Source organism: Antrostomus carolinensis, unplaced genomic scaffold, assembly GCF_000700745.2.
Source record: "Antrostomus carolinensis isolate BGI_N321 unplaced genomic scaffold, ASM70074v2 scaffold26069, whole genome shotgun sequence".
Taxonomy (NCBI): domain Eukaryota; kingdom Metazoa; phylum Chordata; class Aves; order Caprimulgiformes; family Caprimulgidae; genus Antrostomus; species Antrostomus carolinensis.
The window spans coordinates 1-15,808 of NW_010339630.1; the positions used below are offsets into that span (position 1 = coordinate 1).

The window sequence follows — 15,808 nt, forward strand, 5'->3', positions numbered from 1 at the left end:
GCAGGAACTCATCCCGGGAAGGACTGGCCCGGGTTTGCCTCTCCAGTCATTGTGCAGAGGCTGCTAAGGGCATGGGGAAGGGAACGGGATCACACCCTGTGAGAAATGGGGAGAGTGGTGTTGGCTTTGGCCATAATAACTCTTTCTTGTGCTGACATATGGGGAATTTGATGAAGAGGCCTGAAATGACCAATCCTGGGGGAACAAAGGGGGGAAGCTGAGGAACTGTGACTGTGGAGATATGAACACCACTGCACCCACCATCTGGAGAGAACCAAACCCGCGGTCTGGAGGTCAGATAACCCCTTCATCAGGGGTGAAGAGGTCACTCTGAAGAAGACTGTGGGCCTTCCTGCCAAGGACCTTTCCCACGACCCCCGGGCAGTAGTGCACGTGCATGAAAAGATAAGATTTTATCTTAATAAGTCCCCCTCAAATAATTAGGATAAACCTGCCCCTTTTTTTTAAAAGACTAATTATAATATCCCAACCTTAAAATGAATATGCATGTGACTGATGCAATCCTCAATGTATATAAAGTGTCAACGTCTCTTTCCCAGGGTGCCTCTGACTCGGGTCAAGCACCCAGCGCTGGGCTTTTGCTTTACTGACTTTGTCCTCACAAATAAAACTAAACCCACCTTGATTACAAGGCCTGGGTGTTTATTACAACCCTTATCCATGACCTTCCCCCTCTCCCCATCTACACCAAAACATTGAATTACATGGTTAATTGTCAACTCATTATCTAAATCTCATCAAATTCTGGAAACACAGTTGGAATGCTGAAAGTTACAACTACAGAAAAAAGGGAAGGGAAGGAAGCGGGCAGACGCGAATGGCTGCGCCCTCACAACAGCTGCTGCCTCTCGTTCTGGATTCTTTCCCGTCAGCTTTCTCAGGAAGATATTCTGTTGTATTTCAGCCTGCGACATACCCCGTCTCCATCCCCTCTTCTCTTCCCACACACTCTCCCACTAGCTACTGGATATTTTACCAAAGAACAGCGCTACTTTTCCACTCCTCTCTTGACACATCGCCAACACCAGAATACACCAGTCAGAGTCTAAAGCAGACACTGATTTAGTCACCTCAGGTTATATTTTTACTTAACAAATGCCAAGAATCAGGCCAAGTGACAAACTAAAATGGGTGCTCGGGGTGAGATGAGTCACCTTAACCAGGTGCTTGTTTATGCCCGTAAAGGAAATGCAGGGAGACACTTCAGTGTGGTCACCATTTTAAGACAGGGATTTCTCTTTCCCAGTATCGAGGCACTCCACCCACACCCAAATATCTTATCTTCAGCCTCAAATCTGTTAACGCAAGCCACAATCACAAAATGTGGGTACACCAAATGCATAGTTTCTGCAAGGCAAGTATTTTATTTGAGAAGGAAAAATTCATAAATTCACGTGTACTTTCCAATGTAATAAATGTATTTTTGTTAACATTAATAAGTACAAGTACGCATGCATGGGGCTGTTTTCTCAGACATGGATCTTCACGCTGTTAGCTAGGATTTCAACTATATTATTCCACTTTTCCACGGTTATAATTCTACTAAACATTACAACCACACCCTTACAACTTTCCCTTTTTAATCTGCGCTACAATTAGGAAGTAAAAAATTTAACTTATTGTATTACATGTACAGAGAAGGAAATGTCTTTTTTTGAAATAGTATAAATTACAACATCTAATTTTAAAGTTTATCAAATCTTTATAGCACAGCCATTTAAGGCTGAAAAAAGCCTAAACATATTCCAGCATCTTCGAATATAACGTTTTAGGTATCAGTCATGACAAACATCTGAAACTTAAATACAAAGTTCACTCATTCAAATTTCCTGATTCACATAAGCATTTGTCAGACTGCACGTATATCTACTTTCTTTACCACTTTCTTCCATTAAAAACCCATGGATTTGTTAATGTATCCCAGCTCACATTCTATACCAGTATCTTTGTTGCCCAGTTTTCCTCCCACATTCTCTTTGCCTATGTTTTCTGTAAAAATAAAGCAGTTAGGAATATTAAAAAATATTATAAAGCCATCTAATCTGACATTGTTCCTTCGATAATCCAGCAGTGGCAGAACAGACTAGCTTTACCTACATTATTTTAAAAAATTGAAAATATATCAAGCACCAACCAACACAGCAGCAGTAGATGCCTTCTTGTCAGCAAAACACTAGGCCTCCCTCCCACTTTTTGCTATCTTTGCAAAAAGTTATTTAGATGTGTTACTATCATAGTAGAACACACTAAATTACCATACTAAAACTATGATATATTATTATCAAACTTGCGTGGTAACAACCCACTTTCTCACTATACAGTTAATTACCAATGAACTACAGAGACATCCCTTTTAAGAAATACCACTGTAATTTAACTGCTCATAGGAAGAGGGAAAAAAAAGCATGTAAGTAAATTACATTAAATTAAAATAAATAATAGAAATGTTATTAGTTATATATGCTTGTCAAGTGCAGTCCAAAGGGCCTTGTCTACTCTTTAAATCAAAAAGAGAATGTTTTCATTTTCAGATTCATAGAATCAGATTTAAATTTTGGATCAAGACACTTAGCATGGGAAAGGAAAGAGGGCAGAAGTATAAATGGGAAAAGGGATGGAAACAGAGACAGAAAACTAAAACAGAACAACAAAGGGGCGAGGTTGGAAACTAGTCATTACTTCCAGCACCACGATCCCACAACAGTAGCTCTCAATAACGAACTGCCGATAGAGCCGCAGCAGAAGTGGTAAAATGCAAACACCCGTGGAAATGCAGCAGCTAAGAAGTGAGACTCTATGGAGGGTAAGGTCAGGCTGAGCATCATGCTACTTTCCAACCTAGTGAAATCTTCACAAACAATGCAGTCTTTTCCTTCAGCAGGGTATGAATTAGTGCTGGTAAACTGGTGTATGTTAAAAATTACACAATCACTCAACATTTAGTGAGGCTCAGAAATGTACTAAGCCTTTTACATGTCAGGTGTTTTATCATCACCATTCATTCCTAATTTGTGTTACTTCTGATAAGCAGGGGCTGTTAATTGCTACAGGACTATGTCAGAATTTCTTACTGGTTACTTTAAAAGTTTTCTCATTACATTTAGAGTAGACCCCCTGTATCCAGTCCCAAAATGGTTCCAGTGGTTTATGTAATTAAAGAGCTGATACAATTTGTTTCGTTTCTCAAATCCTGGAGCTTTGGGTATTTTACTGTGATATGCGGAGAAAAAAGAGCTGCTAAACCCACCAAACATTCCAGCAATGGCCAGTTCAAATTCTGAATGGCCGTAGAAAGAAGCAGGGTCAAAGATAACTGGCCCAGAGTCGTCCTCAGCCACATTTCCTGCCCACAGGTCCCCGTGCAGGAGAGCAGGAACAATTTCTATGTCACAGAACATTTCAGGAATCTTTAGCTGAAAGAGCATGAACAAACACATAACAATTAAAGAGCTTTGAAGAAAATACCAAATAAAACAAAGTACTGTAGTGTATAAGCTGGTCAAATACTGCCTGTTTTCAGTCCTGATGGAGTGCTTTTGAAGTTGATGGCTATAGGCATAAACCTGAACTGTAAGCCAGTAATGAATGTTCTTGATTGTTCTTGACAGATTATCAAATCATTTAATTCACAGTCTAGTATCAACATCTAGTATTAATGTATTGTTTCTAGACACAGATAGTATTGTCTATCACAAGAAACAAATTTCATTTAAATCAAAAGGTTTCGATGGCAAAAAGTGCAGTAGTAAACATCTGTACCAATTAACCAGAATTAAGGAACAAATTTGTGATGTAGATCTTGCAAAGGAATAAATTCCTGGCTGTTCCCTAGGTGCTGCATGGAGTTTGACTTGAAGCACAATCTCAGCTGTGAGCCTGGACCAATTGGAAAAAAAAACAAAACCTAACAAAACAAAACCAAAAACCCCAGAAACCAACAGTAGAATCTTACTTATCTCCTAACACCAAGTTCTTAGAATAATAAGATGGTAAATCCTATCTAAGAAATAAAAATCAGTGTTGAATTGCAGGTTTATTTTCACTATGTATTAAAAAACTGAAAGAGCAACTTGAATTCTTTTCAGCTGACAATGTTGTTGGACCAGCTGTGAAGCTAGTCCAGTTACTGCTGTTCATTAAAAGCTACCTAAATCTCTTAGAAAACATCTCTAAAACTCCACCAATACATATTTTCTAACATTCTCTTTAAAAAACAAACAAGCAAAAAAAAAAAAAAACAAAAAACAAAAAACCCCAACCAAACAAAACAGATTTAAGACATGGATCATACTTTTAGCTGCGACCAAAGTTCTCTGGCTTCTCTGTCTCCATAATCCTTTTCAATCAAATCCAATTGAGCTTGGAGTCGATGACAAATAAAGAAGGAAGGCCAATCACTTTGCCATTCATTCACCTAGAAAATACAATACAGAGGTTTGTAATAAACAATTTTAACATATATATAGTCAGTATTAATAATACAGAGATATCAAGTTAAAACATTTGGTGCTGACACAATGGCCTAAACAACGTTCATGTGACCTGTGCACAATGTTATTAGGTATCTGGTTGACTGTTCATTTGGGAGGGATGCTCTCTTCCCTGTGTAGCTGGGGCTGTTTTAACATGAGATGTAAGTTGAGGTTCTGGCTATTTTCACTCATGCAATTTTTCTTAATGTATTTTAGAAGGAGACTTTCTGTTGAGATCATTTCAGTTGTTCCATATTATATTCCAAAATATTTCTGGAAATGCAGAAGTATTCCTTCATTTTTATTGGGTAATGTGTTTCTAATTTGGTGAAGAGCTGTACTTAGCAAAGAGTCTGAGATATTGAAAGTTCATTCAGTTAAATCTTAGCACGAAATTCTACCATGTGCAGAGCCCACAAATGACTGCTTTGTCTCTGGAGAGCCCTTTCCAGTGTCTTACATGATGAGGCCCTCTAAAAAGCAGTGGATTTTGCCACTGGACATCCATATAGTAGGGGTTCAGAAAAAACAAAATCAACACATGGTTTGTGAAGGGACACTTATTTTATTAAGTATCACTGAGCTAAATAACCACCACATAATTTCAAATTCTTATTCGACCCACTGTGTCTGCTTGCTCCATGCACTGAGCAAGCCACACACATTGAACAGCCATCATATTCCCTTCACTGACAAGTCAGAATGAAATAATGAAAGCAAAACTTTGATCATAAAGCTGAAGGCCAATGAAGCAAGCTTTTGTATAAGGAGTTTACAGAACATATCAGCTTTCAGAAGCCTGGAACATACCTGTGGTATATAACCACAGCAAGTGGCTGTATGGAATCCAAACTTATCCACATACTGAGACTCAGAGTGACCTGCTCCTTTACCTAAGAAACAAAATCATTATTGGGAGTTTTGAGACCCTTACATAGTAAAGTTTACAAACACAGAACTAAATTTCAGCAAATAGGCATAGAAAATAATTTTAAGCAATAAGTTACACTTACTTCATGGTCACAACCCTCTCTGAAGATGGAAAGAACTATCTTAAGTGTGAAGATACTGAATGAAAATGGAGGCACAATTAGTCACAGTTAGTGACTTTCTTTGGATAAATGTGTTAGACACTTCGGAACAGAGTCCAGATCACAGATTCACAATCCACTGCTCTGACACTTGAACATGCTGCCATTAAATATGGCTTACTTTTGATTCACAGATTATTTGTGACCTGCCAGTAATTTAGCCTTCACTCAAAAATAATGGATTACAATATGCCTAACAATAAGAGTCAAACCCGGTCCATCCCTGAAGTTATGGGAAAGACACAAATACTAACTGGTGGTTCAGATTTTAATATTAACAACTCTAAAAGAAGAGTAATTCTTTATATAGCTTCCTTTTTTTTTTTTTTCCATTTACACCTTAATCCACTTTCCAAGGAATGATGAAAGGTATTTTCATTGAGGTCAACAGAAACTGGATCACGACCTTAAGCTGCAGAATTACAGTTGTCTTCAAGGAGCAGCAATTGCTAGATATTTTGCTACATATTTGAGTTAAAAAATGTCATCCCCAACATCTTTAAAGGGGAACTTAAACTATGTGTTTACTAACTGGAACCACATTCTGTAATAAGTTAATTGTCTGAACCAGCAGTAAACAAAAAGAGGATGTCTGTAACGTCAAGAGCATTTTAAGAGATTGATGATACATGAGGCTGAAAGGTTTAACTGACACTGAAAAAAGACAACTCATCCAAATATTCAGTTTGCCTTACGAAATGTTGAAAATTATACCTATCAAATATTAGCACTATTACTTACTAAATCTAAGTATCCGCATAATTTTACGCAACCAAGTATATACAAAATGAAGAATTTAAAATAATTTAAAATTTTGTTTTGTCAAAGTTAACAGGATATGTTTAAAAATTATAATAGTAATTATAGGTCCCATGCATATAATGTACATTTGAGAAGTGTGGCATAGGGACAGGAGGGACATATCCATGAAACAGTGTCCCAGTATTGACTTTAATTATAATTAAAGTTATAATGCAGTACTGTACCAAGCCAAATGAATTATTTCATTTTTGGTTTAGTGCATGATATCATTACTCTACCAATTGTGTTTCCCTCCTTTCTCAATTTCTCTCCAAGTTTCTGGTTATAAAGATGAAGATCTGCTATCTGCTCTCCAAGGTTTGAAGAATATCTGCAGGATCAAAAAAAACAAAACAAAACTGAAACAAGACAAGTGAACGTAATATCACAGGGGGGAAAAAAAATCTCAATTAAATATGACCAAGTATATTTTTGGCAAATATTGAACCTTCATCATGACTAGACAACAACTCTGAAGAAATGAGTTGTAACAGATAATAAAATGAAGATAAGTCAATGTTCTTGCAAGAAAGGTAAGCAGAACACAAGGCTGTATAAACAGGAGCACAAAGTGCAGGAGGATCAAGTAATCCTCCTTATCAGCTCCACTTTAATAAGCAGAGAACAGAACATGGTATCTACTTTTGGGCCTCATACTTCAAGTTCAGCTGAACAGCAGTAAGAACAGTAAGCCTAAAAAGAAGCAAGGACTGTGTTGAGGTTGCTTAATGTAGAAGACAGACAACTAAAAAACAGTTAAAATATTGCACAGATATCTGAACGGGAGCTGCAAGGAAGGAAACTTAATTTATTCTCTGTGCCCAGAATGGGTAGAAAATAATGTGTTTAAAATTGCAACCCGGAGAACTGAGGTTAGACATTAGAAAAATCTCTCCTAGGAACACTGGGATGGATCAGAATGAACTCTTTGTCAAGGCTGTGAAAGTGCCATTATTGTCCCAATAAAAACAGGCTGGACAAACAACTGGCAGAAGAGGCATAAGCATTACTATGTTCCTGTAGAGGCCCAGAACAAAGCAGGTAACTCCTGAAAGCCTGTGTTCAGGAGCCTATGACTCAGAATTCCATGTTCAGGTTGGCTGATGGACAAAATGGAACTTCCTGTTATCTATTAAACTGATAGGCTGGGAAAAGAAACTCAAATGAAAAATCTCCTGAGGAAAAGATGGGCTAAACTCAGCCATTATCACATTCACTTTAGTAGCATCTCAGCACATGTGGGCCAACACAGAAAGCTTTAGGCTAGCGAGAGCAGGCCATTTCTATGGCAGGTAGAGGGTCAGGGAAGAACAAAATATGGGGAAGGTGTGTACACACAAACATACATATAGATACAATCTGGGTTTTTTTAATGTGTACGCATACACACAGATCTTGATAGGTATAAGCTCTATCTCGGAGAGAACAGAGAGGTTCTCATTAAGTTTTCTGACTCTAAGATATAAGAAAATATGCCTAAAAACACAGTAAAAAGAAAAAGCGATGTACAGACTTACTTGTTGAGGTGCTTCATCTTTAGGTGCTCCATGACAAACATTGCTCCTCCTGCAGGAAGGTCAATTACTTTAATAGGCTGAGGCACTCTCACAGTATTGGTTTTCTGAATAGCTTCCAAACTTGCCATTTCCCCTTCAAACATTTTTCTAGCCTGACAAGGAGAAAGAATATCCTCAGACTAAACTGTGGATGTCTGCAACAAGTACTTTGGAAAAAATGGCCTTGTTTACAAAGAGTTAATTCATCCTGATAAAAGAATGTAGCTGCAGCAAGGTTTCAGTCCACACAGGGAGACTTGAGTACCTTAATCTTAACTTTCACCCCCCCACACACACACAAATTCATTCCAGGGTAGTAGGATTCATCACATTTCACCAGGATTTCCCGCTGCTTATGGAGATACCAAACTACTCAGACCTAACAGCATCTCTGAGGATAATACCCAAGACCTCCTTCAAAACCACAGGTGATGACTTCTAAATAAAGTACAAGATTGAATCCTTAAACTGGTTCTCCTTTCCATGTGGGTCAGTGGCCAGCAGATGGAGACGACAGTACAAATATTAAGCCTGTACTCCACATTTCTGAAGTAAAGATGCTGTTATTCACAGTGGCTTTAGGGTATTTTTGATATTGATAAAGCAAATTTCTGATGCACCACGGTGTTAAAAAAAGCCACTGAGTACTATGTTCATTTAATAATAGAAAAGTCAAGAGCTTGGCCTGAAAAATTACAAGACTCTTACCTGCTAGAAATACAAAAAGCAATAGGGAAGTTTGAGACCTCTGTAGCTTTAAAAAGAATATACATGAGTTTTAGCACTGGTACCATGTTTCGTCCCTCCCTCCTTCCCTCCCACTATTCTATGCTCCCAACAGAAACATGAAAAAGAATGCAGTGAATGCAAACTCAGCTTTAGAATATTCCAAATTCTGAGTACTACAATAACAGCTCTGTACTTGGCCTCTTTTTTTACATATTGCAATGCCAATTCCTAAAAAAAAACTGCTGCTGAGGGTTATCTCATTGCATGACACCTCATTTTGCATTAACCAAATCTGCTGCATTAACACTTGATATAAAATAACTACAGCTTTTAAAAGAAAGCTGAAAGAAAAACTGGAATAATTCAAAGTCAGTCTGAAAATGCAGAACCCTAAATTAACAATCAGGTGCTTTGAAAATAAAAAACTCTCTACATGCAGCAATATTAGTAGTTAAATATTTGCTGGCACTAACCTGAGGTTTGTGGTTGATTTTAACAAATACTCGTCCACTGTCTGTTTCATAACCTTGGCCCTGGCTAATGTATCCTCCTCCTGAGCCTCCAAATGCCTTCAGAACAGAGGTTTTCAATTCTGCTTTCAGGATTTTCTCCATGGTGGTTTCCAGGTTGCTGCAGCTGCTTTCTGCTAAATCCACTGCAAAACAAGATTAAAGGTTTGGGTCCTTCTGTCGCTGTCACTCTGCTATGAGGTGGGAAGGGCCACCCACCAAAAAACAAACCAAACCAAACCAAAACCCCACCAGCAGGCAAGAAAGATAATGTTTCAAAATACTTTGTTTCCCATAGTCTTTTATAGCTATACATGAGAAATAAAAATATTTGGAAATATTTGCGAGAATAAAATTGAGCGGTGTGTCCCGGGTCCTCGCTCAGCTGTGCTGAGGGCTGCTGGTAATTGTAGTTTGCAGCAGTTTCTCTTGTCTCAGCCCTCTGATCGCATTGGCAGACGTCATTTTAACACCAACCCACTAGAGGGGGTTTAAACGCAACGATACCAATTCTGCACGAGTTGTATGGTGGTGATTTCAGATAAGAAAAATAAAAGTTGCAGTCCATAAGGATGGGATTAAATCACGCTGCTGACCATAAGTCAGCCACCAGAAATACGTGGAAATGCTGGTGGGTTTCTTCTCTGCTTGTAGTTGCTTTGTGTGGACTGGAGTTCTGGCCTGTCCTCATAGCTCATCCTGCTTTAAGCAGCAGAGTGCACTAACTGATCTCCTGAGGTCGCTCCCAACCTGAATTTTCCTACAATCCTAACCACTGAAACCAGATTTCCAAGTTTCCCTTCCCCTAACTCCTCTCCAAGGCAGAAGCTGTTGTTATTAAAATGATGCACATCCCAATCCAATAATTAATTTCCTAAGGAATTAATTTCAAACCTTAGTTTTAATTAAGAAAAAAGATACAAAGAGATCTGATTTTCAAAGTATTAAAAATAAATACCTTGAGATGCTTTTGTCTGCATATGCCACACATGTATCATGATTCATCTTGAGAAAAGACTTAGAAACATCATGAGAGGATATTACAATTTTTTTTACAATATATAAATACACGCACACTGTATATTTAAGAAAAATTCAGTGGTTCTATTACCATTTTCCTTGTCCAAACAGGAATGGAAATTCAACGAAATGATGATACAGACCCAGGAAATACAGAGTAAGAGCATGGGTACAAGGAAACATGCTTGCCAGATTTAGAACACATGGAGGGAGCAAGGAGGGAGGAATATACCAGAAAGAAAAGCAGGACACATGATCTCTTTCTCTCATAGTATAAACCTAAAGAAGAACAAACACATGCCTGGAACACATAATGCAACAAAATGATCAAAGCAGAGAATTCCAAGAGCAGTGCAGAACTATTCTACACATGAAAAAAAAAATTACCTTCTAGAACTGCAGCAATTTCTTGCTTAAGGGTTCACCAGCAGCCTGGCTTCAGAAGAGATTCCAGCCCCTTCTCCAGCCCCTGATTCAACTGCTGGCTGTAAGACTCAAAACTAAGGGATTCAGGGTGCAGTAGAGCTTGCTGTTATGTTCCATTTGTATTCCTCTTTACACCCATTCCATTTTTCATTGTAGCACAAAAATAGCTTTGAAAAAGTGAGCATAATATCCCTTAAATTAAAATTCTAAATACAATTGCTTCTATTTACATAACTTGCATACAACACAATTTCCCTTCAATCCCCAAAATATTTTGATTCAGTTCCATTAGGAAAAGGTGATCTTTGAAGACCCACCATTTATCACTCAAGTCTATGGCTGACACAAAATCCACCTTCATACCACTTTCCAATGATAAAAAGCACTTAAGTATTTTAGCAAAATAAACGTTGAATTGTTGAAGATTTGTAAACAGAATGACCTTGTTAAATTTAACTTCTAGCTTTATTGTGAAAGCATGTCAAAACAAACAGTTAAGGGATCTCACCAGACTGACTGCTGGCTAAATTCCAGTTCCACAGCATTTCTTCAACCAGATGCACTAAGCGCTGTTAAGTTCAGGTGAATCACACAAGACTATAGGCACGGACTTAACATTTCATCAACATCTAAACAGCTGGTAAAATACATGAAGTTTAAAGGCACAGACAGGACCTCAAATGATAACATAACCCAACACCAGAGAAGTTTTCTTCAGTGACACACTGCTCCAGATTAAAATCCACAAACACGTTCCCATCAACACTTCTGTTGACCATAATCGTCTAATAAACTAGGAACCTTTAACAGGTTAGAGCAAACAGCTCCCCAAGATTGGACCCAAGTTGTAAGGTTTTAATTCAGAAAACAGAGACAACAATAATCAACTGGGAAACTTTTTATTAAAGCAACAAGGTCAAAGTAAAAGCAAGGCTTTAAAACTTTCAGTAGCAAAAGTTAAAAGAGCCAGGGAGAAGAGTAGTAGAATTAAGGAGGGAAAGTTATACGAAGTGATAGTCTTCTCTGAACTTGCTTCCAATTCTTATAACTGCAAAACCAGCAACTAAAAAAACCTCAGTAATCTGCCAAAGTCCAGTGAAAAACATTTTTAGTTAATTAAAGTCATTCCCAAACATTCAAAATGCATGTTAGGAATCATGCACCTCTCACCTACCTGGGATGCTTGCACTGAAATATCATTACCAGCCTAATTAAAGAGAGCACAATTTTAGTATTATTGTCTGTAGGTACAAGAAACAGCCAGTCTGCAAAGCTGCCCTCAAAGAACTTCTGACAGGGGTGAAAAGCTGCTGCTCTGGAAGTTACATTTGAACTTCCTTTGGTTTCATGTCTCTTATCCCAAGAGCTACAACGTGCACTTAGTTGGGACTGAAGAAAAATATTAGCTTATGTATTCTAAAATACAGAAAATGTATGTGAAGGCTATACCCTGCCCACATGGCATTATTCTGTGGGCAGTGACAACAGTCAAGACGTACATCTTCTGTTTGTACCAGTGAGAGCACATCTTCACAGGATGCCTACGTGTAAGGAGTCCTACCTGAAAAGGCCTTTAAGAATGCACACTACTGGACAACAGCAGAATCCAAAACAGAAGAGCAAGCTAGTTCTGGTTAAACAAAATTGCTGTAGGTAAGAGCCCACTGAGCAGCAAGCACAGAGCAGCTTACAAAAACACCACCAGGCACCAAAATGCAGATGCCAGCTTTGTAACAGAACAGGAAGCAGTCTCTATCCAGTAGAGCCACATTATTATAATGAACAGCAAGTCCAAACCATTTTCCGTAGTTCCCATTACAGAATTTTCTTGCTGACTTTCAAAATATTTTGTTAAAATTGTTTTCATGCACAGAACTGGACATTAAGAGCTGAAAAAGCCTGAGCAATCTATCATAAAGGTGCAGAGAGGACAGCAAAAAGCAATGAGCAACTTTTTTAACCATCTCCTCAGTAACTGAGAACAGCAATTTTCCACTCCATAAACACTTCTCTAATGTTGTCCACTAGGGTGCAAGTGCAAACCCTGGTATTTCTTTACTCTGAAGTACAACTGGTGCCTAAGAAAGAACTTTGCCCACATAATTTACACTTGAGTGTCTGACCTGTATTAACTTGCCTAGTCTCAAGCATACAATGCTTTCTTGACACCAAACGATCTTCTGTGCCACTGAATAAACCCCTTCCTTAGATACTTCTCTCATAAAGGTACTCCCAGCCATTTTAAAGAGGCATGATGATGTTACACTTGGTATTCAGGAGGACTCACTGATTCTAGGTCTTTAGCTGTGCAACAAGGGAGGGGTCTAGTTGCTTTTTTTAACATTACTACTCCTGTAGTCGCACCACCAAGGATGGGGTTTGCCAAGGAACACAGGAAGCATTCTGCTTAAGCAGAAAGTCACTTTATGAGGTTTCTCATAATGTTCACAGAAGACCCTCTGTACCCTGTGCCAAAATGGTTCCAATGGTTCATGTAGTGAAAAAGCTGATAAAGCTTTAGGCGCTTCTCAAACCCTGCAGCTTTAGGAATTTTACTATGGTAAGCAGAGTAAAAAGAACTGCTGAAGCCACCAAACATCCCAGCTATTGCAAGCTCGTACTCTGAATGGCCGTAGAAAGAAGCCGGATCGAAGATAACTGGACCAGAATCATCCTCAGCTACATTTCCTCCCCAGAGATCTCCATGCAGGAGAGCAGGAACAATTTCTACGCCACAGAACAAACTGGGTATCTTCAACTGCAGGGGGAAAAAAAGCAAGATGTGCAAATACTACGTGTTAATGTGAATTGTGACAGAGTTTTATCTGCATATGTGCAGGGATTGAAACTTCTTACAAGTCCATTAAAAAAAAGAAAATAACTCAAAACAACATAGGACCTAGTCAATAAAGATGCTGAGAAAATAAAGAGGACTTCTATTTTTCACAAAGGCAGCAGCTGAACAATAGTCACCTAAATGTACTTTAGCACTAAGAAAATAAAATCCTTTAAACAGCGTTCAGTGCGGCAATATTGACCAGCTTTAATACTAACACCCACCACCACAACCCCCCACTCTGTACCACTAGAAAGCTCAGGAATCTCTCACCAACCTTGAAGAGATTTCTACAAAGTAGTACCCAAATAGCTAATACCACAGTCACTTAATCAGATGCAAACCTTAAATGAACAGATAATGTGCAGAACAGCAAACAAGGAATCCCAGACTGGTTTGGGTTGGAAGGGACCTTAAAGCTCATCCAGTCCCAACCCCCATGCCATCAGCAGGGACACCTTCCACTAGACCAGGTTGCTCAAAGCCTCATCCAACCTGGCCTTGAACACTTCCAGGGAGGGGGCATCCACAACTTCCTTGGGCAACCTGTTCCAGTGTCTCCCCAGTATAACACTTACATATATTTCTCATCATGAACATGTTACAGGGAATGAGAAATGTGAACTTGATCTAGTATTTCCCAAATAGTCAGGCAAAGTGCTATTTGGCACATATCCATTTTGGAATATGAACACAGGGTGATGTGGCAAATGCCATTTTACCTTAGAATAAAGGGCATTTTAATCCCTAAAAGTTGTAGTCTCTTACCAACAGAACCTGGAGCACACAAACAGAAACTCTGTTTTAAGAAAAGCAAATCTAAACAACTGATGCCTATCACTATAATGAGAACTGAGAGAACTTATCCTACTTGAAGTTGTGCCCAAAGTTCTCTTGCTTCTCTGTCTCCTGAATTTTTTTCGATCATGTCCATCTGGGGCTGGATTCTTTGCCTGGCGAAGAAAGTCACCCAGTCATTCTGCCAGTCATTCACCTGAAGGAACAGGATTGCAGATGTTAGTTCTACACCACCCAAGACAGAATTTCTTCTTTTTCAAATAAAGCTTTGGAGGATTACATAGCCTTTGTGCTGATACCATCCAGTAAATGCTACCATTTAATAGACTGTTATCTTGAAACACTGAATTAGGGGAATAAATAATTTTCTCTAAGTGATAAAACCAAGACATTGGAGAGCTATGAAGGTCCTATGCAGCTGGAATCGCTGGCCAAAGCACTGCTTTCCTTAGAAGGCTGAACAAAGTTTTTCCTTTTTATGACACCACAGAAATAAATTCATTTATTTCATTTATAACTTTGTCCTTTTGTGTCACTGAAAGGAAAATCATAAAATAAACTTAAAATTCTATCAGTCTGAGGAAGTACAACGTACCTGTGGAAGATAGCCACAGCAGGTAACTGTATGAAAGCCAAACTGATCCACAAACTGGACTTCCATTTGCCCTTGACCTTTACCTTTCAAACCAAAGACAAAAATCCAACACTAATGTCAAGATTCTAAGTATCTACAATGCAAAAGGACCTTAAAAACCATGCAAGGGTACAATGCTGCTTCCACTGAGAATAATAAAAAAATTGCACCTTAATTCTTTCTGTCACAATGGTGTTGCTGTTGGTTTAATCGTATTTGGAGATAGCAGATCTCCTCTGATACCACGTCCTTGCAGAAACTCTGGTTACCCAAGTGTCCCAAATTGACTAAACATGTTGCTTACAGATATTCAAATAAAGCAAACAAAAGCAAAAATAAGACCTCCTGCCTGGGTGTTTCATCCAAATCTATTTTCATAATATCTTTAGTGGAAGAAGATAAACTTATCCTGAAATAACAAAAAATATTTTAACTATTTTGTAGATTAACTAGGTTAAATTTGCAAACAGCTGTGTACTGTACCAACTGTGCTCTCTTCTTTCTTCAGCTTCTCTCCAAGTTGCTGGTTATGAAGGTGGAGATCAGCCAGTTGTGTTCCAAGCTTTGCTGAATGTCTAAGAAACAAAAGTATTCTTAGTGACACTGACATGTGAATGAATCCAGTTCGTGATATTCCAGTAATTAATTTTAAAGATTTATCAAGCAAGTAAACCAAGTTCTGCATCTCGAACGAAGTATGTTTGCAAAATATCCCAGTCATAAACACCTCCTCTTCCCATAAAGGTTACATATTAACATAAATGTTTGTTTCTGACAACACTATGGGAAGTGAACAGCAATCATAAACTTATTAACAATGAGAAACTATAAATTCTAATTTGTCTGAAATCACTTCCATACGAACTTTCAGTAAGACATCTGTAAGAAAAGTTGTGGGGTGGGTTTTTTTTTTTT

At 38.4% G+C, this 15,808-nt stretch overlaps 2 protein-coding genes across 2 annotated transcripts in view; both read right to left on the minus strand.

The window, feature by feature from the left end:
• Positions 1 to 2,961: 2,961 nt before the first annotated feature.
• LOC104531123 (fructosamine-3-kinase) lies at positions 2,962 to 9,399 on the minus strand. Its single transcript, XM_010175917.1, has 6 exons — positions 9,144 to 9,399; positions 7,903 to 8,054; positions 6,625 to 6,716; positions 5,304 to 5,386; positions 4,313 to 4,435; positions 2,962 to 3,434 (listed from the first exon to the last, which is right to left on the minus strand). The coding sequence occupies exons 1-6, from the start codon at positions 9,282 to 9,284 to the stop codon at positions 3,096 to 3,098; spliced, it is 930 nt and encodes a 309-aa protein (XP_010174219.1). The 5' UTR covers positions 9,285 to 9,399; the 3' UTR covers positions 2,962 to 3,095.
• A 3,488-nt stretch (positions 9,400 to 12,887) lies between these two features.
• LOC104531124 (ketosamine-3-kinase) overlaps positions 12,888 to 15,808 on the minus strand; it is a 4,189-nt gene continuing 1,268 nt past the window's right edge. Inside the window, 4 exon segments of the mRNA XM_010175918.2 lie at positions 12,888 to 13,383; positions 14,333 to 14,455; positions 14,855 to 14,937; positions 15,377 to 15,468. Of these exon segments, the coding sequence (XP_010174220.2) occupies positions 13,045 to 13,383; positions 14,333 to 14,455; positions 14,855 to 14,937; positions 15,377 to 15,468 (637 nt within the window). The 3' untranslated portion in view covers positions 12,888 to 13,044.